The sequence below is a fragment of the Leucoraja erinacea genome, chromosome 2 (genome assembly GCF_028641065.1).
Source record: "Leucoraja erinacea ecotype New England chromosome 2, Leri_hhj_1, whole genome shotgun sequence".
Lineage (NCBI taxonomy): Eukaryota > Metazoa > Chordata > Chondrichthyes > Rajiformes > Rajidae > Leucoraja > Leucoraja erinaceus.
Genome location: NC_073378.1, coordinates 3509882 through 3536872, shown reverse-complemented (window position 1 = coordinate 3536872; position 26991 = coordinate 3509882). Strand labels below are relative to the sequence as shown.

The 26991-nt window shown below is 44.5% G+C and overlaps 1 protein-coding gene across 1 annotated transcript in view; it reads left to right on the top strand.

Annotated features, from left to right (window-relative positions):
* The window catches only part of LOC129706559 (genetic suppressor element 1-like), a 176736-nt gene that overhangs the window by 18595 nt on the left and 131150 nt on the right, over positions 1–26991 (top strand). The window contains exon 2 of the mRNA XM_055650924.1: positions 18113–18325. Coding sequence (XP_055506899.1) covers positions 18113–18325 — 213 coding nt within the window. The remainder of the gene's footprint in view (positions 1–18112; positions 18326–26991) is intronic.

Here is a 26991-nt window from a genome sequence, read left to right as displayed (position 1 = left end):
CCCCAACAATCCATTCAGGTTAGGAAGGGGGTTCACTTAGACCTCCTCCAACCTCATCTACTGTGTCCATTGTTCAAGATGTGGTCTCTTATACATCGGCGAGACCAAACGCAGACTGGGCGATCATTTCGCTGAATACCTTCGCTCAGTCCGCCTGAACCTACCTGATCTCCCGGTTGCTGGACACTTTAATTCTCCTTATTATTCCTACACAGACCTTTCTGCCCTAGGTCTCCTCCATTGTCAGAGTGAGGCTAAACGCAAATTGGAGGAACAGCATCTCAGATTTCGCTTGGGCAGCTTACAGCCCAGTGGTATGAATATTGATTTCTCTAACTTCAGGTAGCCCCGGCATTCCCTCTCTCTCTATCCCTCCCCCACCCAATTCACACTAGCTTCTCGTTTTCACCCTACAAACAGTTTACATGATAAAGTAATGATGATAAAGGCCTGTCTCCTTCATCATTGTTATTTTTTTGCATATCTTTCATTCATTGTTTTTTATCTCTCCACATCACCATCTATATCTCTCATTTCCCTTATCCCTAACCAGTCTGAAGAAGGGTCTCGACCCGAAACGTCACCATTCCTCCTTTCCAGAGATGCTGCCTGTCCCGCTGAGTTACTCCAGCTTTTTATATCTATCTTTGGCCTTGCGTTTCTAAAGACAAAGCCAAATATACAACAAATGATGATTTTCATTAACTGAAGACCTCCAGATTATTTATAAAGAAGCTGTAGTAAATGATTATCAAAAGCCTGATAGATGTTTTCACCCTAATAATAGCTATTATTGACGTGAAGTTCTTGAATAGATGAAAGTGCCATATTAGGAATGTTCCTGATAGAGCATTGTTCAGGCAAGATGTCTTAACACCATAAATACAGGCAGGCAGTGAAGAAAGCGAATGGTATGTTAGCATTCATAGCAAAAGGATTTGAGTATAGGAGCAGGGAGGTTCTACTGCAGCTGTACAGGGTCTTGGTGAAACCACACCCGGAGTATTGCGTACAGTTTGATCTCCTAATCTGAGGAAAGACATTCTTGCCATAGAGGGAGTACAGAGAAGGTTCATCAGACTGATTCCTGGGGTGTCAGGACTTTCATATGAAGAAAGACTGGATAGACTCGGTTTGTACTCACTAGAATTTAGAAGATTGAGGGGGGATCTTATAGAAACTTACAAGATTCTTAAGGGGTTGGACAGGCTAGATGCAGGAAGATTGTTCCCGATGTTGGGGAAGTCCAGAACAAGGGGTCACAGTTTAAGGATAAGGGGGAAGTCTTTTAAGACCGAGATGAGGAAAACATTTTTCACACAGAGAGTGTGGAATTCTCTAACACAGTTGAGGCCAGTTCATTGGCTATATTTAAGAGGGAGTTAGATGTGGCCCTTGTGGCTAAAGGGATCAGGGGGTATGGAGAGAAGGCAGGTACGGGATACCGAGTTGGATGATCAGCCATGATCATATTGAATGGCAGTGCACGCTCGAAGGGCCGAATGGCCTACTCCTGCACCTATATTCTATGTTTCTATGTAAATACGTTTTAAATTATGCTGCTTAATGGTGGAAAAATAATATACAGTCAGAAAAGACTGGCTACAAAGGGGGACAGACACAGCATAATATAAATATTGCTCATTCCTTTTGAAACTCGAACAAAATCAAATCACTTTTGATTTTATAAAAACTCAGCAGATTTAGTACAGTAGTAGTTTATGGCTTACTGAACTGATAAGCAATCTATCCACACAACACAAGACCTAAATTCTTCCTTGTACTGTACATCCTTAATTGTGTTTCCGTTATGATTAATAATGATTTGCTTTGCTTTGACTTTTACCTGTACTATATAATAGTAGTATCAAGCTAATTATAATGCACAGTGAACTCACTGACGTCTTTATTTTAATTGTATGAACAATACCTCAAGACACTATCAATAATGCAGAATTACGTTGTGTAGTAATCATAAATTCATCAATCAAAGTCACTAAGTTGGAACTGGCCGTGACCCAGGTCTTACCAGCTAGTCAGTCAAAAACTGTACTGCTCCATTCATTTTGTTGGTTAGGTATTTGGATCATTAATCCAATGTCCAGAACATTTCTGACATGAAGAGAAACAGATGGAATAGATCACCCTGCCTTCTGAAGCTTTGAATGAGAATTAGAACATCTCTGGGGCTACCATGTTATAAGGCTTATGCATGAAATAGTTCAGCTACATTTCCAATTATCTAGAAAGGGTGAAGAGAAGATTTGCCATAACTTGAGGGCCTTGGCTATAGGGAGAGGGTGGACAGATGAGGACTTGATTTCCTGGAGAGAAGGAGGCTGAGGGGTGATCTTATCGTGGTGTATAAAATCTTGATATACAGACAGGGTGAATCTGCATAGGGCAGAGTGAATTGCGAGGTGATTTCATTTGCTGTTCATTTTTAAAACTACTTTTATTCATGAATCATTACTGGCATCATATCACAATAGAGTAACAAAGAACACAAACAGGAAATATGCCTTCATTTTTACACCTGTGCTAACCCTTGGAATTCCTCTCTCATCGCGTCTTTACCAATACCACTCTGGTCTGGTCATGAATTTGAGGAGTAGAGGAAAGCCCATAATTTAAAAAAATTGCAGATTAATCCTATGTAAAGTGGACCCGCCCAGTTGCACTTACCCCCATCATCACCAAGTGCTTCGAGAGGCTGGTCCTGGCACACCTCAAAGGCTGCCTACCCCCCACACTGGATCCCTATCAGTTTGCCTACCACAAGAACATGAGTACGGAGGATGCCATCTCAACGGCACTTCACTCTGCCCTCTCCCACCTCGACAACAGAGACACTTACATAAGAATGCTGTTCATCGATTACAGCTCAGCATTCAACACCATTATACCATCTAAACTGATCACCAAACTCGGTAACCTAGGCATCGACCCCTCCCTCTGCAACTGGATACTGGACTTTCTAACCAACAGACCCCAGTCTGTGAGGTTAGACAAGCACACCTCTTCAACCCTCACCCTGAACACCGGCGTTCCACAGGGCTGTGTGCTGAGCCCCCTCCTCTACTCCCTCTTTCCCATAAACTCCCATAAATGAGCGAAAGAGACTGTAAGTGTTGGAATCTGAAGCCGAATAAAACAGTCTGCTGGAGTAAACTCAACAGGTCTGGCAGCATCGATGGAGGCAGAAGGATAGTCATTGTTCGGAGTTGTGAGTCTTGGCCCAAAACATTGACTGTCACTCCCACAGATGCTGGCTGATCCATTGAGTTCCACCAGCATTTATTTTTAAACTTACTTTGAAGATAGCATTTACTTATAACAATTTCTGAATTACATTCCGTTGATATTTTAATAAAATTTTATAAAATTGCATAATCTGAACTTTCCAGTACAAAATATTCTGTTGAAGGTTAAGAAGTTGCTATAAATTAAACATAACTTAAAAACACAAAGTATAATACATCTTGTCTTATACTGCACCATGGAGGTTTGTTTGGTTGGCAGCTTTTACTGTGAGGATGTCTTCAGTAGAATAGGTACACAAAAAAGCTGGAGAAACTCAGTGGGTGCAGCAGCATCTATGGAGCGAAGGAAATAGGCAACGTTTCGGGCCGAAACCCTTCTTCAGACTGATCGGGGGCGGGGGTGGGCGGGGACAAGAAAGGAAAAAGGAGGAGGAGCCCGAAGGCTGGGGGATGGGAGGAGACAGCAGGGGGACTGAGGAAGGGGAGGAGACAGCAAGGACTAACAAAATTGGGAAAATTCGATGTCCATGCCCCCAGGATGCAGACTCCCCAAACGGAATATGAGGTGCTGTTCCTCCAATTTCCGGTGCTGCTCGCTGTGGCCATGGAGGAGACCCAGGACAGAGAGGTCGGAGACGGAGTGGGAGGGGGAGTTGAAGTGCTGAGCCACCGGGAGGTCAGCTTGGTTATTGCGGACTGAGCGGAGGTGTTCGGCGAAACGATCGCCCAACCTCCGCTTGGTCTCACCGATATAGATCTGCTGACATCTAGAGCAGCGGACGCAATAGATGAGGTTGGAATTGCTGGAGAAACTCAGCGGATGCGGCAGCTTCTATGGAGCAAAGAAAATAGGCAACGTTTCGGGCCGAAACCCTTCTTCAGTCTGAGTATTTTGTGTGGATTTTAGGGAACAGAATGAATGATGGTTGGTCAGGAATTGAAGAAGTTATTTTACAATGAAAATTGGGTAAAAGCTTGAATTAATACAAGTATAGCACGGAAATAGGCCCTTTGGATTACCTTATCCATGCCAAGAGTTAGCATACTGGGCTAGACCACATTACTAACCAGAAACTATTTCATTTCTTTCATAGTTGTCTCACTGGGTCAAATGAATTTGCATTTTGATCCACATATATTAACTGATTTCTGAGATAGACATAGGCTGGGGTCAGAAACAACACAATGATGTCTAACTGTGAACTTGACCTAAACAACTCCGTGTGGACAAGTGATGTAAATAGACAAATCCACGAAAAAGTAACTGCAAGCAATCTCCGACGTAGAATAGTTTTGCTTTGAGGCATTTTAAAAACTATTTTGGAACTGCTGTCTGATTGCATTTGGAACAAAATAAGAAATTTTGAAAGATGATATTTAAAGTGTAATAGAAACTCACTGGATGCTAGATAATTTGAAAGCATGATACAAGAATGTGTCCTGGTGTGAGATAGAAAACTGAAAATGGATGTAGCTGAATACATTTATAAGTTTTCATCATACTTTAGAACTTACTGATTCAGTTACAATTCTGAGCATTTGTTATCAAGGTATAGACTTCAAAACATTCCGTCAGACTAAAGGGAAAAATTAATCTTTAAAGGATAATCAAATTGAGCAATATCCCAAATGGACAAAAATAAAATTGTAAATAGGTTGCTGAGCTGCACACTGGTTTGCTTTTGAAAATTTAAAAAGGTGTAGTGGCCTGGATGAGGTCGGGGAAAGGCCTCAGGTTCAGAAGTTGTGTAAAGAATCATCACATCAACCAGCACTCCCACAAGCAGGACCCGGGAAACCCCGTGGGCAGACAATCCTCCCTGTCCCTCAAGAGCCAAGGGGGATGACCCAAGGGGTGGCCTAACCTCCAGGGACCACCACAGGACCCCCCCACCCACCCCACCAAGAACCAGAGGCACGAAACGGACAGAAGGTGCTCTTTTGACATTAGCATTTTTATAAATACTTTATTCCATTTAACTCTGATGAAATGTAAGAAACAGCAAAAATAAATAATTCATTTTCTGACAAGAGATTTTCAGTTAATATAAATTTACCCACAGCATAATACAACGTTTTGAACACGGCCACATTCTGCTGTAAAAGTACATCCTCTGCTGTAATGCTAAGCTGTTATTGTAAAATGGATGCCACTTTGAGGGAAGGCTATTAATGTTAAGAACATAACACAGATTTATTTTTTATTCATTTGTTTGCTGGGGGTAGATATAGTTGGGTTGTCACCATTTATCAAACATTCCTAATTGTTCCTGAACTCCGAGGGCAATGAAGCATCCATCACTTGTGTATTAACTACATCTAGTGAGGATGGCAGATCTCCCTCTCTGAGGAACATTAATGATTTATCCCTTATCTCCATGGACCATTATTGACATTAGTTTTTCATTCCAGGTTTATTGAGTTAGTTGTGTTTTAAATTGACCTACTCTTCCACCGAGAACAATGACCTAACTCTCTGTATGACCATTTGGTAAACCTAAATATTCTGTTTCCATACCCATTCTTTAGGATATTTTCTTCCCTGACATAAGGAAAAAATCCAAAGAGAATTTTGAAAATTGGGCTAGACTAGACTAAGTGGCACCCGTTGGGTCCCAGCATCACACGGGAGGGCTGGTCCCACAACGCAATATTCCAACTCTCCACCAATTCCAATATTGGTGGCCAGTGGGGGCTTTCTGGAGCTCTAGTATGGGTGTTGTGGGCTGAAGTGATTGGTTTCCAGAGGGTTAGTATGGACATTGTGGGCCGAATGGATTCTTGGGCTGGCGTCTCAGTCACTCAAGCCTGTTGTGCTGGCAGCTTACTCACTCACGGCTGGTGGGCTGGCAGTTGACTCACGGCTATTCCTTGAAATTCCATTTCAAGCAGGGTGCAAGGCCACCAAATTCAAGTGCAGTTTCTTACCATTTCAAGCTGGGTGAAAGGCCACTAAAGACAGCGAGTCGTGACCTCTCCGTCCTCCATCTTGCAGAGACTGAGCCACGCCCACACTTCTGGGTTTTATAGTCCCTCCCCCTCCCACCAGAAGGGGTGTGGCCTTCATGGCGTGATTGACAGGAGAGAGCATCTCAACATTTTTTAAACACTAATAACTCTTATTTTTCATCGATGGGAAAAATCCTCAGCCGGAACGGAGGGGAACTTTCTAAAAATCAATATAAAATCAATATAAAGCGCAAACAGGAAGTGATCAAGATTAGACTTTTAATTATATAGAAGGCAAGGCAACTTTAATTAGGCAAGGCAACTTTAATTAGGCAACACAGCTTTAGCATTTCCAAACCAAAGGCAACACAGCTTTAGCATTTACAAACCAAAGGCAACACAGCTTTAGCAATTCCAAACCAAAGGCAACACAGCTTTAGCATTTCCAATCCAAAGACAACACAGCTTTAGCATTTCCAAACTATATTTTCAAACCACAATAAGGGCACTGACAGGTCAGTAAAACCATTCACAGTTTAGTAGACATGTGTTCAGTGTTATTCACAGCTCGGACTAAGAGACGTGATCCTCTCGCTGCCCCATCTTGCAGAGATTGACTGAGGCACTCAACACTTCCGGGTTTTATTGTCCCTCCGGAAGAGGCGTGGCCTTCAGGAAAGCGAATCTCAACATTTTTTAAACACTAATAACTCTTTTATTTTTCATCGATGGGAAAAATCCTCTTGTCCTGCGCAGCGGAGGGGGACTCTGAGTAAGATGGCTAAAAATCACAGCCGTAAGAGGCAGCGTTTTTTCTACAATCAATATACAGAACACCAGGAAGTGGTCAAGATCAGACTTTTAGTAATATAGATTACAAGATACTGTAATATATGCACAGCGAAGTGATGTGATGTGATGGGGAAAGAGAAATATATAGGATACATGTTCAACTACAGGTCACTTCCGGCAACTGATGGTCTGGCACAACCCCCCCCCCCCCCCCCCCTTTAATATGGCCAAAATTATGAGAGCGCACACTTGAAATCCACCCTTGGATGTCCGCCATGAAAATGTGGCACCAAAACCACGTGAGGCAACTTTATTGGGACTTCCGCGACTGACTGGCAGGTCAAATGTGTTACCTGTGGCCCGGGGTTCTAGAGCTCCGGCCCGGCTGGAGCCGGCAGATCCGTTCCCATGGCCGATTTATGAGGCCAACTATGGGGAGGAGGGGGGGGGGAGATTTCTCAGCCCCGCGAGGCCGTGACCTCTGTTGGCCCAGCAAAACGGATAATGCGGCAAGGCTCTGGAGCAAGGGTGACGGAAAATCAATGGTGGACCTGCACAGCATAGGCAAAAAACTGTAAGTGTTATATCAGCCATCTGGTGAACACCTGGTCTGTTTCTCCTTCCTATTGACTTCATTAGAAAGTGCTCATCCAGTCATCACAAAGCTAGTGCTACCCACTTCTGGGTCAGTGCTTGAACTGAACGACACTTTGCAGCAGCAGCAAAAGTAGCTGGGCAGAAAATCAATAGTCTCATAGAGTTGGAGGTGAAGCTGATTTACTAATTAACCCATTACAATATACTTACTCTGCAACCAGTTTATTTACAGAGTCCCCAGAAACCATAATAAATGGACATCATAACTAAAGTTTACCCATAAAAATAGGATAATGCTTCAGCAAACTGCACCGTGTGAAAGCAGGATTGTTTCTTAATACACTTTATTGTATAAAATCAGTCTCATTTATACAGTGCCCTGCATAATATTTGGAACAAAGACCCATCATTTATTTATTTGCCTCTGTACTCCACAATAAACTCAGGTGTGTTTAATTGCCTGCTTAATACAGGTATAAGAGAACTCTCAGCACCTAGTCTTTCCTCCAGTCAAGAGTGTTTTATTGCCACATGTCCCGGACGGGACAATGAAATTCTTACTTGCTGCAGCATAACAGAATATGTGAAAATGCAAACATTGTACATAACAGGAAAAAAAGTTCAATAAGTAACAAATATAGTGCAAATAACAAATAATAATATAGTCTTTTGCAGTTCAGAGCTCAGAGCTTATTCGATGTTGTGTTTAATAGCCTGATGGCTGTGGGGAAGAGCTGTTCCTGAACCTGGACGATACCGGGTCATTGAAGGGTTCATTGACCTACTCCTGCACCTATCTATGTTGTTACAAGCCAAGTGTACAGAGTGTTTGAAAGTTACAGTTCTAATTAATTTATTTCAATCAAATTTCCAAAGCACCAGTAGCATGTTGGACATTTACTCTTAGAAATTCCGTCACCTCTTCCCCTTAAGACTTTTGTAAGTTTCTATAAGATCCCCTCTCAATCTCCTAAATTCTAGAGAGTATAAACCAAGTCTATCCAGTCTTTCTTCATAAGACAGTCTTGACATCCCAGGAATCAGTCTGGTGAACCTTCTCTGCACTCCCTCTATGGCAATAATGTCCTTCCTCAGATTTGGAGACCAAAACTGTACGCGATACTCCAGGTGTGGTCTCACCAAGACTCTGTACAACTGCAGTAGAACCTCCCTGCTCCTATACTCAAATCCTTTTGCTATGAAAGCCAACATATCATTCGCTTTCTTTACTGCCTGCTGCACCTGCATGCCTACCTTCAATGACTGGTGTACCATGACACCCAGGTCTCGCTGCATCTCCCCCTTTCCCAATCGGCCACCATTTAGATAATAGTCTGCTCTCCCGTTTTTGCCACCAAAATGGATAACCTCACATTTATCCACATTATACTGCATCTGCCAAACATTTGCCCACTCACCCAGCCTATCCAAGTCACCTTGCAGTCTCCTAGCATCCTCCTCACAGCTAACACTGCCCCCCAGCTTAGTGTCATCCGCAAACTTGGAGATATTGCCTTGAATTCCCTCATCCAGATCATTAATATATATTGTAAATAGCTGGGGTCCCAGCACTGAGCCTTGCGGTACCCCACTAGTCACTGCCTGCCATTGTGAAAAGGACCCGTTTACTCCTACTCTTTGCTTCCTGTTTGCCAGCCAGTTCTCTATCCACATCAATACTGAACCCCCAATGCCGTGTGCTTTAAGTTTGTATACTAATCTCTTATGTGGGACCTTGTCGAAAGCCTTCTGGAAGTCCAGATAAACCACATCCACTGGTTCTCCCCTATCCACGCTACTAGTTACATCCTCGAAAAAATCTATAAGATTCGTCAGACATGATTTACCTTTTGTAAATCCATGCTGACTTTGTCCAATGATTTCACCACTTTCCAAATGTGCTGCTATCCCATCTTTAATAACTAGCAGTTTCCCCACTACCGATGTTAGACTAACTGGTTTGTAATTCCCCATTTTCTCTCTCCCTCCCTTCTTAAAAAGTGGGGTTACGTTTGCTACCCGCCAATCCTCTGGAACTACTCCAGAATCTAAAGAGTTTTGAAAGATTATTACTAATGCATCCACTATTTCTGAAGCTACTTCCTTAAGTACTCTGGGATGCAGCCTATCTGGCCCTGGGGATTTATCGGCCTTTAATCCATTCAATTTACCCAACAACACTTCCCGACTAACCTGGATTTCACTCAATTCCTCCAACTCCTTTGACCCGCGGGTCCCTGCTATTTCCGGCAGATTATTTATGTCTTCCTTTGTGAAGACGGAACCAAAGTAGTTATTCAATTGGTCCGCCATATCCTTGTTCCCCATGATCAACTCACCTGTTTCTGACTGCAAGGGACCTATATTTGTTTTAACTAATCTCTTTCTTTTCACATATCTATAAAAACTTTTGCAGTCAGTTTTTATGTTCCCTGCCAGTTTTCTTTCATATTCCATTTTTCCTTTCCTAATTAAGCCCTTCATCCTCCTCTGCTGGTCTCTGAATTTCTCCCAGTCCTCCGGAATGCTGCTTTTTCTGGCTAATTTGTACGCATTATCCTTCGCTTTGATACTATCCCTGATTTCCCTTATTATCCACCTATGGATTCATTGCCGGCTCTGAGAACAATCTCATCAATCCCATTCTCAATTAATTCCCTTGTAACCGATTGTATTAACAACCAAAGATAGACACAAAAAGCTGGAGTAACTCAGCGGGACAGGCAGCATCCCTGGAGAGAAGGAATGAGTGACGTTTTGGGTCGAGACCGGGGGTTATTGACAACCCCCTGACTTTCCTACTGCCCTTAAAGGGAAATATGCACAATGTAAGAACCCACCTGCAATGGGGTAGTCAAAAATGGTCCAGCCCATGTGTCTTCAAGACATGGGATGAAACTGAACATTACTCACTTGGTGGAAAGCTGCTTGATCACAGGAAGAATACACAAACTCCATACAGATTACACGGGAACTGTCGCTGTTTTAGAATTTTGATTCAATTATGAGGTTTTTTTAAAAATGGGGATGTTAGTTGGTTTTCACTGTGTCGTGCTTTATCAGCCTCAGCATAAATCATTGCACGGATCAATTGAAAGGTCTTGCACCTGCCAACACTTAATCCTGCAGCCGTGACCTCAGAAATTATCCCTTAAAGGGACACATGCACAAACTCCTTTCAGCTGTTGGAGAGTGCCGCTGCTTAAAGAATGCATACTCCAATGATGGGATGGGATGGGATGGGAAGGGAAGGGAAGGGAGGGGAGGGGAGGGAAGGGAAGGGAAGGACGGACAGACAAGGAAGGACAGACAATTTCTTGGTAGCCGCACACACACTCGCGAGGCTTCCGCCGTGGGCCCTGTGGACGGTAACATTGGGAGCTGACCTAGTTGGTGACCGACTCCGAACTCCAGCAACAGCAGCTTGGTCCGCCCTGAATCTTGGGGATTTAATCGACCCGTTCGCGGGGCCTTTCATCACCCGGCGCGGCTTAAATTCGGCTGACGGAGGGCTTCAACATCGGGAGCCTCGATCGCCTCGACGCAGCAATTTCATTTTAAGCCGCACCGGGCGATGAAAGGCCCCATGAACGGGGCGAATCAGCCCTTAGAAAGCGTCTGATACCCGCTTGAATCTTTGAAAAGTTACAATGTGATAAATAACACAAACAAATAAAACTGAAGCAAATAAAGGCAAACAGAAGGACCAACCATGGGGGGGGGGGAGGAGAGGGGAGAGAGAGAGAGAGAAGAGGAGAGAGAAAGAGAGAGAGAGAGAGAGGAGGGAGAGAGAGAGAGAGAGAGAGAGAGCAGGGGGGGTCATGTCATGTAAATGAAAGTAGTCATGTTTAGTTTTTGTTGCATATCCTTTGCATGCAATGACTGCTTGAAGTCTGCGATTCATGGACATCACCAGTTGCTGGGTGTCTTCTCTCTGGTGATGCTCTACCAGGCTTGTATTGCAGCCATCTTTAGCTTTTGCTTGTTTTGGAGGCTGGTCCCCTTCAGTTTTCTCTTCAGCATATAAAAGACATGCTCAATTGGGTTCAGATCAGGTTCTTGACGGCCACTTAAGATTTGACAATTTCTTAGCTTTGATAAACTCTTTTGTTGCTTTAAGAGTATGTTTGGGATAATTGTCTTGCTGTAGAATGACCCACCTGCCAATGAGTTTTGAGGCATTTGTTTGAACTTGAGCAGATAGGATGTGTCTATACACTTCAGAATTCATTATGCTACTACCATCAGCAGTTGTATCATCAATGAAGATAAGTGAGCCAGTACCTTCAGCAGCCATATATGCCCAGACCATAACACCCCCACCACCGTGTTTCACAGATGAGGTGGTATGCTTTGGATATTGGGCAGTTCCTTCTCTCCTCCATACTTTGCTCTTGCAGTTAAGTTAATCTTTGTCTCTTTTGTCCACAAGACCTTTTTCCAGAACTGTGGTCGCTCTTTTAATTACTTGACAAACTGTAACCTGGCCATCGTATTTTTGTGGCTACCCATTGGTTTTGCATCTTGCAGTGCAGCCTCTGTCTTTCTGTTCATGAAGTCTTCTGCGGACAGTGGTCATTGACAAATCTACACCTGACTCCTGAAGAGTGTTTCTGATCTGTCGGACACGTGTTTGGGGATTTTTCTTTATTATAGAGAATTCGTTTGTCATCAGCTGTGGAGATCTTCCTTGGCCTGCCAGTCCCTTTGCGATTAGTGAGTTCACCAGTGCTCTCTTTCTTCTTAATGATGTTCCAAACAGTTAATTTTGGTAAGCCTAAAAGCTCTGTCCCACTGTACGAGTTCATTCTCCCGAGTTGACCCTGATTCGAACTCGGAGATTTACGGTAATGGCCGCTCAAGGCTCTCGTGGACATTTTTCAACATGTTGAAAAATCTTCACGAGCTTACCGCGTTTCCCGAGTACCTGACGTTAGCGTTACGAGCTGCTAAGAGATGTCCTCGAGCTCCGACGTACCCGCCACGTACATTCTATTTGCTTCCACGAGTTTCTTTTTTTTTAAACTCGGGAGAGCTCTTGAATGAACTCGTACAGTGGGACAGGGCTTTTAGATTTGGCTGATGTCTCTTAACAGTTTTATTCTTGTTTCTCAGTCTCATAATGGCTTCTTTGACTTTCATTGGAACAACTTTGTTCCTCATGCTGATAAACAGCAATAAAGGTTTCCAAAGGCGATGGAAAGACTGGAAAAAAGAGTAGTAGCTGAGAGCTCTCTTATACCTGCATTAAGGAGGCAATTAAACACACCTGAACAATTACAAACACCTGTGAAGCCATGTGTCCCAAACATTATGGTGCCCTGAAATGGGGGGACTATGTATTAGTGTAATTTCTACATGGTGAAACCAAAATTTAAAAATATCATTTAATAAAATCTGACAATGTGCACTTTAACCACATGTGATTTTTTTTTCTATTACAAATCTCAAATTGTGGAGTACAGAGGCAAATAAATAAATGATGGGTCTTTGTCCCGAACATTATGGAGGGCACTGTATTGTGCTTTTTGTCCGGAAAGATTGTTGTAGAACCGCCCTTAATGTATGAACACGAGGAATGGCTTAAGTTAACCAGTTATTATGTATGATCTGGAAACTCATAGGCATTTCAGGCACAAGTAAACGATGTTACTCTTCCATCCATGCTTTGCATTCTGTGTGCCTGTCACCTGGCACAACGTTAAGTGGATCCTACAAATAAATTCTGACACCCCTGCAAATTGCCACTGGCTGTTAAGTGTTACTTTGCTTGTGTGAATTATTGATGATTTCCTCACTGCTTGGAGATATGAATCCTTCAAATGGTGAAAATGGATGCATTGAATTAAAAGTATGAGCAATGCTTCAAATAAAATGCACTTTACCGTGAAAACCGGTGGCTTACATGTCATTAAGCTCAAAAGGTGAGAGCATAAAAATGCTACATCTGTAGACCAGGCCATCTAAAGCAATACCTTCTAATTACGTAATTGAAATAGAAACAGCATATATGAGAAAAAACTCAGCAGGTCAGGTCATAATTCTAGCATCTGCAGGTTTTAATTTTATTTTCATGTTTGTGATTGGAATGACCAATAGCAACTTTAACAGATCTATCTATGGTCCATGAGTTTGTAATAAATGTTGCCTATAATCCTTCCCAGAACCAGCAAATCTATTGCACTGTTAGCGATGCACAGTTGGCCAGTTGAAAGGAACTTTGTCCCTCTTTCATCTATTTCGCCAATGGATTGGATAGTTTAGTTTCTGTGGATAAACCAACGTTATATCAGACATGTGTAAAACACGAAGTGCAGGAGGAACTTCAGACTGATGGAAAAGGGGGAAGTAAGCTGGAAAAGAGAGGTGGGGGTAGGGCAAAGCTTGGAAAGTGATGAGTGAGTACGTGGGTTGTGGGTGAAGATGGTGACAGAGGTTACAGGTGGAAAAGGGTGTCATAAGGAAAGACGAGGAGGTGTTAAAGCTAAAGCCAGAGGGGGGGATATGGGTGAGAAGGGAAAGAGGGGGATATAAGTGAAATGGGAGACACGGAGATAGGAGGGTTGGGAGATAGGCGTAAGGAGAAGCAGAAATGAACAGGCTCACGGGTGTGGTGGGAGAAATGACAAGTAATGCACCCTTCCCTTCCCCTCCTACCCACCAACCTCACCATAGACATTTCCCCCATCACACTGTTCCATTACCCTGACATTGATGTGTCTAACTCACTTAGGCGATTTTTCAGGGGACTGTCGTTGCCTGAAAAACCGGCAACTGGAACAGCGACTGTCAGAGTGCAACACACACACACACATTGCTTCCTTCACCAGGCGGGGGAGAGGGCAAGCGGGGGGAGCGCTGTCTGTGTGAAATTCACACGGTGCAAAGCCAAGGTGATACAGACACACACCACGATGAACAGGAAGGTTGGCGCTGTAATTAAGACCGCTAAAGCACAGTGTACAGTAAGTCCTTTAAGATATAGATATGCCATTTATTGTCACTATACATGTACAGTGAAACTGAAAGCTGCTCGTACTCAGTGCATACATACAATTTAGCACAAAAAACAAGAAACAGAAAAAAACAAAAAACAGAAGGGAGATGGGGGGGGAATAGGTGCACAAATTCTGCGGCGCTACATACATATATACATATATACAGATGGAAGTCCGTGTTGGGCGGTGTAGTCAGTGCATGTGTGAATTTGAATTTATAGTAGATATAATTCTCGGAAAGCAACTATTCCTGAGTGTTTGTCCTGGATTTGATGCACCTATAGCGCCTTCCAGAGGGCAGCAGGTCGAACAGTCCAAACGCAGGATGGGAGCTGTCTTTGATGATCTTCTTTGCCCTGCTAAGGCAGCGGGAGGTGTAGATGTCCATCAGGGAGGGGAGAGGGCAGCCAATGATCCTCTGCGCTGTCCTGGTTACCCTCTGAAGCCTCTCCCTGTCTGCCATGGTGCAGCTGCCATACCATGCTGTAATGCAGTATGTCAGCAGGCTCTCGATGGACGAGCGGTAGAAGGTTAGAGTCCAGGTTGTGCTTCCTGAGGACCCTCAGGAAGTGCAGCCGCTGCTGAGCCTTCTTGATGACCGCTGTTGTGTTGTCTGTCCAGGAGATATCAGCAGCGATATGGACGCCGAGAAACCGGAAGGTGTTGACCCTCTCCACACACTCGCCATTGATGTGTAGGGGGGCTAAGTCGGTGCTGTGCCTCCTGAAGTCGACAATGAGCTCTTTTGTTTTCCTGGTGTTCAGAGCCAGATTGTTTTCTGAGCACCAGGTTGTCAACTTCAGGACTTCCTCTCTGTAGGCTGCCTCGTCTCCCTTCGAAATAAGTCCGACCACAGTAGTGTCGTCAGCAAATTTGACGATGCGGTTGTTGTTGTGGGCCGGACTACAGTCGTAGGTGTAGAGACAGTATAAGAGGGGGCTTAGCACACAGCCCTGTGGGGAACCGGTACTCAACCTGCGAGTGGAGGAGAGGTGGGGGCCGAGTCTCACAGTCTGGGGCCGGTTGGTGAGGAAATCCTTTATCCAGGCACATGTGACAGTGGGGAGGCCGAGAGTGACCAGTTTACCAATGAGAATGTCCGGAATGATTGTATTAAAGGCTGAACTAAAATCCACAAAGAGCATCCGGACGTAGCTCTGCCCCTGCTCCAGATGGCTCAGCACAGAGTGGAGAGCTACGGTAATGGCGTCTTCTGTGGATCTGTTTTGGCGATAGGCGAATTGGTGGGGGTCGAGGTCTGGTGGTAGATAGTCCTTGATGTGCTGGAGGACCAACCTCTCGAAGCACTTCGTGATTACCGGAGTGAGGGCCACAGAGAGGGGAGGAGAAGGAGTGCAGACAATTTTAGGAAGCCAGAGATACACGGCTGTGAAGTTCGGTGGACATTAACATTACCGGTCGGTTATCCTTGGTTCTGAAAACTACTGCTTGCATTTTTTTTCCCCAATGAGCCAATGAAATTCACCGGTCAGCACCGGCTACAACCTACGAGAACCTTCGACCTCCTGGCGACCCACTAGGACCTCCTGGCGACCCACCTACGGCACGAGAGTTCTCGCTACTCTCCATGGCGGCTTCATTCTGGTCACCGCTAATTTTTCAACATGTTGAAAAATTTGTGGCGACTATAATGAGGCCGCGACTAGTTCCCAGAATGCGGGAACTCCTCATGACCGTGAAAACGACTTCCCGGCAACCACCCGCGATCATGTGGCGACCATGTGGCAACCCGTAGAGTCTCCTGCAGTCGCCTACAAAGTCACCTAAGTGGGACAGGCCCATGACCCTTCCCTTTTCCAAAGATGCTGCCAGACTGCAGCAATTTTTAAGTTTTATTTTTCAAATTTCTGGCATCTGCAGATTTTCTTTGACTTCATAAGCTAGTTATCTGATGCAGGTGTAAACTTACCCTCTGCTGCTTTTGGGAATTTGCCATTCTTTGCAAAATTTACTTTCTATTTTCTTTCAAAAATAACAAACAATGAGAGCGAAACAACTTTTAACCCTGTCGTGTATCCAAAATTGAAAGAACCTGGAGAAAGCTCCTCATTTCCACGAGAAATAAATGTTGGTATCAGGTTCAACAAGTGTCGGAATGCGCTTGGATTATTGCAGCTTCAGCCCTCGTGTAACTGACTGTTGATCGTGTCTGTAAACCTTTAGATGATTAAAGAATTGAGACATGAAAAGCATGTTCTTGGTCTACGAATCAGCTGTTTCAGCTCTGCAAACGCTCGGATGATTTCTTGAATCTGCTTAAATGTGACAAGCATGAAACTGCTATAAAAGAGGGAATAGTTTCATGCCTGCAACCATCAGGCTATTGAACACTAGAAACTCAAACAAAACTCCAAACTATGTGCTGCCTGGGTTGCACCAGGGACTTTGGGCTTTGTTTTGTTTTTGCATTATATTGGGTTTTTTAATCATATTTTGAACTTTTTTTTGTTTGTTTATTATATTATCTATTAATAACTTTACAACCCGCTATACTGCTGCTGGAAATAAGGAGCTTGATAGGCAATAGACAATAGGTACAGGAGTAGGCCATTCGGCCCTTCGAGCCAGCACCGCCATTCAATGTGATCATGGCTGATCATCCCCAATCAGTATCCTGTACCTGCCTTCTCCCCATACCCCTGATCCTTTTATCCACAAGGGCCACATCTAACTCCCTCTTAAATATAGCCAATGAACTGGCCTCAACTACCTTCTGTGGCAGAGAATTCCAGAGATTCACCACTCCCTGTGCTTCCAGAGATTCGCCACTCTCTGTGGAAATATTGAATGGGGAGCTAAGGTCTATAATTCAGGGCAATTTGTATTTGTATACACATAAGTATTTGCTAATTTGCTGTCATGTAACCACATTCCTATTGCAATTGAAACATAGAAACATAGACAATAGGTGCTGGAGTAGGCCATTCGGCCCTTCGAGCCAGCACCGCCATTCAATGTGATCACGGCTAATCATTCCCAATCAGTACCCCGTTCCAGCCTTGTCCCCATATCCCCTGACTCCGCTATTTTTAAGAGCCCTATCCAGCTCTCTTTTGAAAGCATCCAGAGAAGCTGCCTCCACCGCCCTCTGAGGCAGAGAATTCCACAGACTCACAACTCTCTGTGAGATAAAGTGTTTCCTCGTCCCCGTTCTAAATGGCTTACTCCTTATTCTCAAACTGTGGCCCCTGGTTCTATGAGAGAGTTCTGATGAGAGAGCAACTGAAACACTTTCAAAGATATGAATGCTGACAATGAAACACTTTTCATATCCCAGTTGTGAATTTAAGACTCTTAAATTCCGATAGCATAACTGCAAGTTGTAATCCTGGAAGGTTGCGCTATACATTGTAGGATTGTAAACCCCGTGAGCGCTGTAATACATGAGAAAAATAAAAATTAAGTTTTGATCAAGTGTATTGGAGTGGGTTTCAGTGATGAATTTTAGGACCCAAAACAAGAGCGTTATGTTGCGATTATCTTTACTTGCAGGAATGAGCCATGAGCCAAAGTCATCTGCCCTCAGTATGATCTCAGCAACACAGAGGACCACAGCTACTGTCAATCCCTTAATTCCATCCTCACTGAATGGACCAGTTGTAACACATGGGAGTCCAAACACCCGAGGAGGTCATACAGCCGGCTTTGCTGCAGCCCTTCGAAAACTGGCCAAGCAAGCAGAAGAACCAAGAGCTACAGTCAACAGTAAGTAGCCATCTTTCAAACTTTACACATTTTTAAATCCAGAGGTCCTGCAGCTATTAGAAACATAGAAACATAGAAAATAGGTGCAGGAGTAGGCCATTCGGCCCTTCAATACGATCATGGCTGATCATCCAACTCAGTATCCCATCCCTGCCTTCTCTCCATACCCCCTGATCCATTTAGCCACAATGGCCACATCTAACTCCCTCTTAAATATAGCCAATGAACTGGCCTCAACTACCTTCTGTGGCAGAGAATTCCACAGATTCTCCACTCTCTGTGTAAAAAATGATTTTCTCATCTCGGTCCTAAGAGATTTCCCCCTTATCCTTAAACTGTGACCCCTTGTCCTGGACTGGACTTCCCCAACATCGGTAACAAGATCTATAAGATCCCCCCCCTCAATCTTCTAAATTCTATCGAGTACAAGCCGAGTCTATCCAGTCATTCTTCATATGAAAGTCCTGCCATGCCAGGAATCAGTCTGGTAAACCTTCTCTGTACTCCCTCTATGGCAAGAATGTCTTTCCTCAGATTAGGAGACCAAAACTGCACGCAATACTCCAGGTGTGGTCTCACCAAGACCCTGTACAACTGCAGTAGAACCTCCCTGCTCTTATACTCAAATCCTTTTGCTTTCCATTTGCTTTCTTCACTGCCTGCTGCACCTGCATGCCTACTGCATGAAACAAGAATGAAAATCACATTCTGTACGAATTGTAAAGAACTTTGCAACTGCCAAGAAATTGATATAATCTTTGAAAGAACGGTCAGAGAGGTAGAATTGTTAATGGTGCTAAATCAACTTTGCAAGGGCAGCAACCTGGATTTATATAATGCCTTCATAGGAAAATACATAATAAGGTACTCAATGAAGAGGAATGTGGATAAAACTCTGATGGAGACACATTCTGATGGAAGCATGTTGAACAAATGTGTTTTGAGGGACATTTTTGTCTGGTTTTATGTCTGGTTGTGGCGGCTTTGACAGTCCGGAGTCGCCTTCCAGAGGGAAGTGCTTCAAAGAGTTTGTGGCCAGGGTGAGAGGGGTCAAAGATGATGAGCTCCAGGTTGTTGCGATGGCACCAGGGCGCCAGCTGTGTCACTTCCTGTCTGTAGGCAGATTCCTCCCCATCCTGGATCAGTCCAAACAGGGTTGTGTCGTCCGCAAACTTGAGAAGCTTGATAGAGGAGTCTGTGGAGGTGCAGTCGTTGGTGTAGAGAGAGTAAAGGAGAGGGGGAGAGTACGCAGCCTTGCGGTGCTCCTATGCTGAGGGTCAGCGGGTCCGAGATGTGCTTTCCCAGCCTCACATGCTGCTTCCTGTCTGTCAGGAAGTTGGTGATCCACAAACAGAGGGGTTCAGGCACAGTCAACTCAGGAAGCTTGGAGTGTAGCTAAAATCCACAAACAAAATCCTGGCAAAGGTCCCCCGACGGTCTAGGTGCTGGAGGATGAAGTGCAGGCCTAGGTTGACTGCGTCATCCACTGATTTATTGGCCTGGTATGCAAACTGCAGGGGGTTGTCCAGCAGGGGGTTTGTGATATTTCTCAGGTGGGCCAGCACAAGTCTTTCAAGGGTCTTCATGATTACTGAGGTCAGTGCAACAGGCCTGTGGTCAGTTTTGGGTACACGAACAATAGTGGAGACTTTGAAGCAGGCAGGGAGAGTGTAAGTTTGCATGGACTGATTGAAAATGTCTGTGTACAGGGGCGGAAATCCCGGGGGGGGGGAGCAGGTCCCCCCTCTGTTTTGAGAGGTGGGGGACATCCCCCCCAAGTTTTTGTAATCCGGATTTTAAAACCCGGTGAAATCTCCGCTTTCCGCGAGACAGTGGGGGGGTGGGACTGCTGCTCGAGGGCGCCGATTGGATGAGAGTGACGTCGGTCAGCAGGCAATGGAGGCGGGACATGATGATTCAACGAGATCATTGGAGGAGGGAGACGTGCCAAAACACTCACGGACACAGGATAGAGCGCAGTGATCCGAGGAGGGAGACGTGCCCGCCTCTCCGGCACAGATCTGTGCCTCATCCGCAGCCAGGATCGATCTCCCGGCGCTGTCCCGTCCCCACCCCCCCCCCCCCCCCCCCCCACTCCCGGGGGTGGCCAGAGAGGCCGGGAGTCAGACAGGAGCTGTGCCCCCAGGCCCACAGCCAGTGCAGAGAAGCAGCGCTAAACCCAGCTCAACGCTGCCTGTCCCGCCAGGTTAACCTACAGCACTGCCTGGACCTGCGGGAAATATGGCCAGCGCGGAGAAGCGGCGCTGGTGCCCCGTCAGTACAGGCAGGGCTGTAAGTTAACCCGGTGAGACAGGCAGAGTTGAGCTGCATTTAGCGTTTGGATTGAGCCTCCGAAGCCTCGCACGTGTGTGTGTGTGAGTGTGTGCATCCATATTTTGATAGCTATTTCCGTGCCTGTCTGTGTAGACTGGTGCCAGTTGTTCGCCACGGAGCTTGAGGGTAGAGGGGGAAACATTGTCCTGCCCTGGATATTGCAGGCTTTTCTGTCTCCTGAATAGCTTCTGCACCTCCTCAGTTGCTACTGTTAGTGATGGAGAAGTGGCCAGATTGATGCTGGGCAGCAAGGAGGGGGTGGGTAGTGGATGAGGGCCCAGTCTTTGCAGACTGGTGTCAGGCTGTAAGTGGGTATGAAGTGGTGATTGGGGAGGAGGGTGTTATGTTTCTGTCTATTGAACCTGCAGTAGAACTCTTGACTTGCGTCACTAATGTGTGGGATAGAACTAGTGTACGGGTGATCGGTGGGCAGCGTGGTGGGCCGAAGGGCCTGTTTCCACGCTGCATCTTTAAATTAATCTAAAAACACTAAAACCAGAGGGAGTCTAAAGAAGGGTCTCTACCCGAAACGTCACCCAATTTCTTCTATCCAGAGTTGCTGGCTGCTCCATGGAGTTCCCCCACACAATTAAAGCATCGAATAATCTTCACCCTACCATAGTTACCCAACCAGACGCAACTACATTTAAGGTAGCTCTTTTTTCCCCAAGATCCTTTTTTGCTTAAGTCCAAGTGAAGAGTGAAGAGAGTTTCATTGTCATGTGTCCCAGATAGGACAATGAAATTCATGCTTGCTGCAGCACAACAGAACATGTAAACATAATACAGAACAGGAGATAAAGGATCAGTGTGTCTATATATATACACAATAAATAAACTGATAAAATGCAATAGGCTGTTATTGTTCAGCCCTCCACCACCTCCAGTTTAAATTCCATTTAGAATATTTATGGAGGACCAGGAAACCAGAAGCAAGAATTACTCCAGATCCAGGGTCAGGGAGTGATTCTGCGTTGGTTTTCAGCGGTTGTGGCGAGGCAGCGACCGGACAGCAATGGCGGCCAAATCTCCCACAATTCAAAGCGAGGGAGAAAGTGCCCAGCGCCGACCAGTTGCCGTGGTTGTGCGCGTGTGCAGGCCGGCTGCTGATGTTCTGACCGTGGTTGTGAGCATGTGCAAGGTGGCCTGCCGTGCCGGCGGATGAGGAGCGAGTGGAGAGCAGAGACACGGCGACACGGATACGGATGGCGGGCGGAGACGGAGAGTGACTGACAGAGAGAGAGAGATAGAGAGGGGGCACGCCCAGAGTTGAATGATAGGTGTCCTGCCTTGGCCGGAGGCCCCTAGATTTCGAGGCCCTAGGCTTAAGCTTGTCAAGCTTATACGTGAATCCGGCCCTGCATGCACCCGTACTCCTAGATCCCTCTGCTCTACAACACCACCCAGAGGTCTACCGTTTACTGTGCAGGTCCTGCCCTTGTTCAACGTTCCAAATAGCGAATTTGTATTAAATTCCATCAACAATTCTTAAACAATAACACTCCCACATTGGTACTAGCTCGCCGTTGGATTGCAACCTTGTCGTGGTCGGGGAGCTAGTGTGTGTCTCAGTGACCCCAAGAGCTATGCCAGCGGGAGATTCGTCTGCTGTTAGGGTCTCCCATGCTGGACAGGTCAAAGGGTAGAGGCGAGACCAAGAGCGATCCACTGGTCCTCCAGGTTGGGGGTTGAGCACAGGACTAACAACCCTGTCTCGTAAAACAAATATATTATGGGAACAGCAACTGAAGGAATCAACACTACTGAGTTGAGGACCTTTGTTGCTGCTCTACATGCCAGGAGGATAATAGGCAGTAAGTAAGTAAGTATTGGTACTAGACATTTGTCCAAGATGTTGCATGTGTGACGTGTTTAAGGGAGAGGTTGGATAGGCACGCACCTTTTATTTCAGAGTGTATGAGGCTGAGGGGTGACCTTATTGAGGTGTACAAGATCATAATCACACAATCGTGCAACAAAAGCTTTTCAATGTACCTCAGTACATGTGACAAACTTAGCTGAACTAAACTGATAACTGATGAGGAGCATGGATAAATTGAACGCTCAAAGTCTTTCTCGCAGGGTAGAGGATTCTAAAACTAAAGGGCATACCCTTCAGGTGAGAGGAGAGAGATTTAAGAGGGAAATAAGAGGGGCATCTGATTTTTGAATGAGCTTCCAGAGGAAGCTATAGAAGCGATTCCCCCAACATGTTCCCGATGTTGGAGGAGTCCAGAACCAATGGCTACAGTTTATGAATAAGGGATAAGCCATTTGGAACAGAGATGAGGAAATACTTTTTCACACAGAGAGTTGTAAGTCTGTGGAATTCTGTGTCTCAGAGGGCAGTGGAGGCCGGTTTTCTGGATGCTTTCAAGAGAGAGTTAGATAGAGCTCTTAAAGATAGCGGAGTCAGGGGATATGGGGAGAAGGCAGAAATGGGGTACTGATTGGGGTAGATCAGCCGTGATCACATTGAATGGCTTGGTAAATGTAAAAAAAATAAAAATATATAGAAACTTACAAAATTCTTAAGGGGTTGGACAGGCTAGATGCAGAAAGATTATTCCCGATGTTGGGGAAGTCCAGAACAAGGGGTCACAGTTTAAGGATAAGGGGAAAATCTTTTAGGACCGAGATGAGAAAAACATTTTTCATACAGAGAGTGGTGAATCTGTGGAATTCTCTGCCACAGAAGGTAGTTGAGGCCAGTTCATTGGCTATATTTAAGAGGGAGTTAGATGTGGCCCTTGTGGCTAAAGGGATCAGGGGGTATGAAGAGAAGGCAGGTACGGGATACTGAGTTGGATGATCAGCCATGATCATATTGAATGGCGGTGCAGGCTCGAATGGCCGACTCCTGCAGCTATTTTTTATGTTTCTATGCTGGCTCGAGGGACCGAATGGCCTAATCCTGTACCTATTGTCTATTGATTACAATTGCTACTTTTAAAAGACATTTGGATGGATATGTAGATAGAAAGAGTTTAGAGGGATGTGGGCCAAATGCAGATAAAAGGGTTGGCCTCAGTCTGTTGACCTGGTTGGACTGGACAAGGTGGGCTGAAGCGTATGTTGTCATGCTGTATGTCTCTGTAACTATGACACTATGAGAGAGTACTATTTGCTGGGCCATGTTGAAAGAGTAGGCAAATGGGACTGATGGGCTTGTTTTATCAGGGCCCTGCAAACATTCCATGGTTGGTTAGTCTCTTCTGCACCATAACTATTCAATGTTTGTATCAGAACATTGCAGGCAGCAAATCTTCCCTGGTTTTGTGCAAGGTTCTGGTAATACCTCACTTATTTTATGACTGAAGAAACATCGCAGCCAAAACATCGCCTGCTAATTCCCTGCTCAGATGCTGCCTGAGCTGCTGAGTTACTCAGGCACTTTTGTCTTTTGCGTTCCAGCGTTGCAGTTTCTTGTGCCCCTATTAATGTTACCCTGCCGTGCTCGGGTGGCACGGTGGCAGCAGCGGTAGAGTTGCTGAGATCTTCGTGTTTCCTCCCACACTCCAAAGACGTGCAGGTTTGTAGGTTAATTGTCTTTCTATAAAAAATATAAATTGTCCCTAGTGTAGGTATGTTACAAAACCTACCTGAATCGCCATTGGGAATCTGCCCACAGCCATGTGCGCGATTTTGGCGCTGTTTGGAGGGGGCGGGTTTAAAACGCGATTTTTACTAGGCTGTACTAATCGCAGATGTTCAGCCTAGTAAATCATTAACGAAAAATCGCTGCAAGACCCGGTCGCAAAAGGTATTATTAGTTTTATAGGCCTCGATAATATAGTTATAATAGTTTTAAAATTACTGTCTCATTCCGCAACCTCTCGCAGCCCCAGGGTTTTATAAAGCAAACAATTAAAGGTATGTACCTTATTTTTACATTAAATGGGGCATATATATAACCCTGTATATCAAGTTATCTATAGCGAGTAGTTCATTTTGGGCTTTTTATATCCCGCAGTATTTTTCTCGGCATTTGAGGGCACTAATCCAGCGCGATGTCAACGTTCTAAACCAGCGCGTTCCACATGAACCCACTAGAAAGCCGATTTAAATGGGCATTTATTTACAGCAATTGAACACTAAATTCCTTCCATTTGGCCTATAAATTAATGTAAATTAGATATAAAAATCATGTTATATTGTGAATTATTTGTGAATAATCTTTGGACACTTAGGCTATTTAAAAATGTTAATCTTTCCTTAAGAAATGGGCTTTTGATTATCCAAGATCACAGCTTTTTTGTAATGTCCATTGAAAATCAATAGGGAACAAGATGCTAATTTCCGAGTATGAAAATGGCCATAACTTTTTTAATACTTGAGATATGAAAGTGAATTAGGTGTCAAATTAAACTTATTGTTATGCTTTATCTGATGGGATAAATTGCAGACTTCATTTTTAAAATCTCAAAATTTTGTAACATTGCTACCTAGTGTGCGTAGGATAGTGTTAGTGTGCGGGGATTGCTGGTCGGCACGGACTCGGTGGGCCGAAGGGCCTGTTTCCACACTGTATTTCTAAACTAAACTAAACTAAAACTGTGGTTCAAGTCAATACTAAATTATCACCAGGCCAAACTGAATTATAATATTTGAGTGTTGTCACGTAATTTATTTCATCTGCAATCTTTGTTGTTCCAGTCAAAGAGTCAGCACCCCAAGTGTAAGCCTCCGAGCAGTCTAGACTGGTAGCCATATAGCACATCTGTCAATGTATTCCACTAACTGCAGTAAAGCTTTGATGTTTATCCCTGGAGACTGTTGGATGCTGATAGTTTTCACACCATTTCATCAGAACCAAACAAAAATGGTATGATTTTGCTTTCCTGTCCTGACCTAAGCTCAGCACCTGCCCACGGGGATAATCGCAGTGAATATCTGATATTTCACTGAAAATCAGTGTTAAGCCCTCATCAACTTGTCACATCATATGCTGAGGTACAATTTAGCGGTTTAAACTAGTGGTGGTGGGATTCATATCAGTAAAAATCAAAGCCATGCACATTAATGATAAGAACAGATGGGAAGTAGTTAACTGCAGATAATCTGCATACGAAGCAATACTAGGATGCGCTCAGTAAAGATAGAGCTGCCTTTTCTCACATTTGCATCTAATGCTGATGATCTAATCTAGGAGAAATGTACCAGTTTAAAGACTGCTTCCTGACCTTTAGCCATCCCTTAACATCTTGAGATTTTCATTGGCTTTTATCCCTATTCATTATCAAATTATCATTATTTTGGTGAATTGACTGTAAAAAGAGACATCTTAAATGTTAACATATGCGTTACTCCGTGAGAGCGTGTCTGTGCATGTGCATGTGTGTGTGTGTGTGTGTGTAGTGTGTGTGTGTACACATGTGCGCGTGTGCTTGCGTGTGACAGTGAGGGAAAGAGAGAGTGCATTTGTGACTGCACATGAGGAGGATTTCTTCGTTCTAGCTCGTGATTCCCCTGCCCTGGGATAAAGACTCTGAGCACTCACACTATCTGTAGCTCTCATGATTTTATACATTTCTATAAAATTACACTTCAATCTCCTGTGCTCTGAAAAATAAAGTCCAAGGCCTGCCCAACCTCTCCCTGTAGCGTTAACCCTCAAATCCCAGTAATATTCTCATAAATCTTGTCGGTCCTCTTTCCAGTTTAATATATCCTTCCTATAGCAATATCCTCTCCAGTAACTTTCCTACAATAGATGTTGGGCATCCTGGTCTATAGTTTCCTGTTTTTGCTTTGCAGCCTTTCTTAAGGAGAGGCACAACATTAAGCACCCTCCAGTCTTCCAGTATTTCACCCCTACAGGATGATAATTCATGTATCTCAGCCAGGACGTCAGCAATTTCTTCTCGAGCTTCCCACAGTGTCCTTGCATATATCTGATCAGGCCTGGATAATTTATCTACATTCATATGTCTTAGGAACTCTCGCACGCCTTGATGGTAATCTTGCAGACATCTCCATTTACTTTCTCAATTTAATCTACTTTATGTCTTTCTCTGCAGTAAGAAGAGAGGAGAAATAGTCATTAAGGATTACCCAACTTCTACACTTTATTTTCTAAGCTGCCCTATTCTCTATCCAGTTAATTTTGTCCCTTAATAGGATAGAGATTCTGCTGATATATTCGAAGTAAGAGGGTGGCTAGGGAGAGAATAGGTCCCTTTAAAGATCACCTTGGCCACCTCGGTTGGAGCCACAGAAGACGGGCACGATTTCGAGTTAATATTTCTCATCAGCTTTTGCTTTGGAGAAGATTGAGGAAATTAAGGAACTAAGGCTGAGGAGTTGTGATATCTTGGAACATATGCGAATTG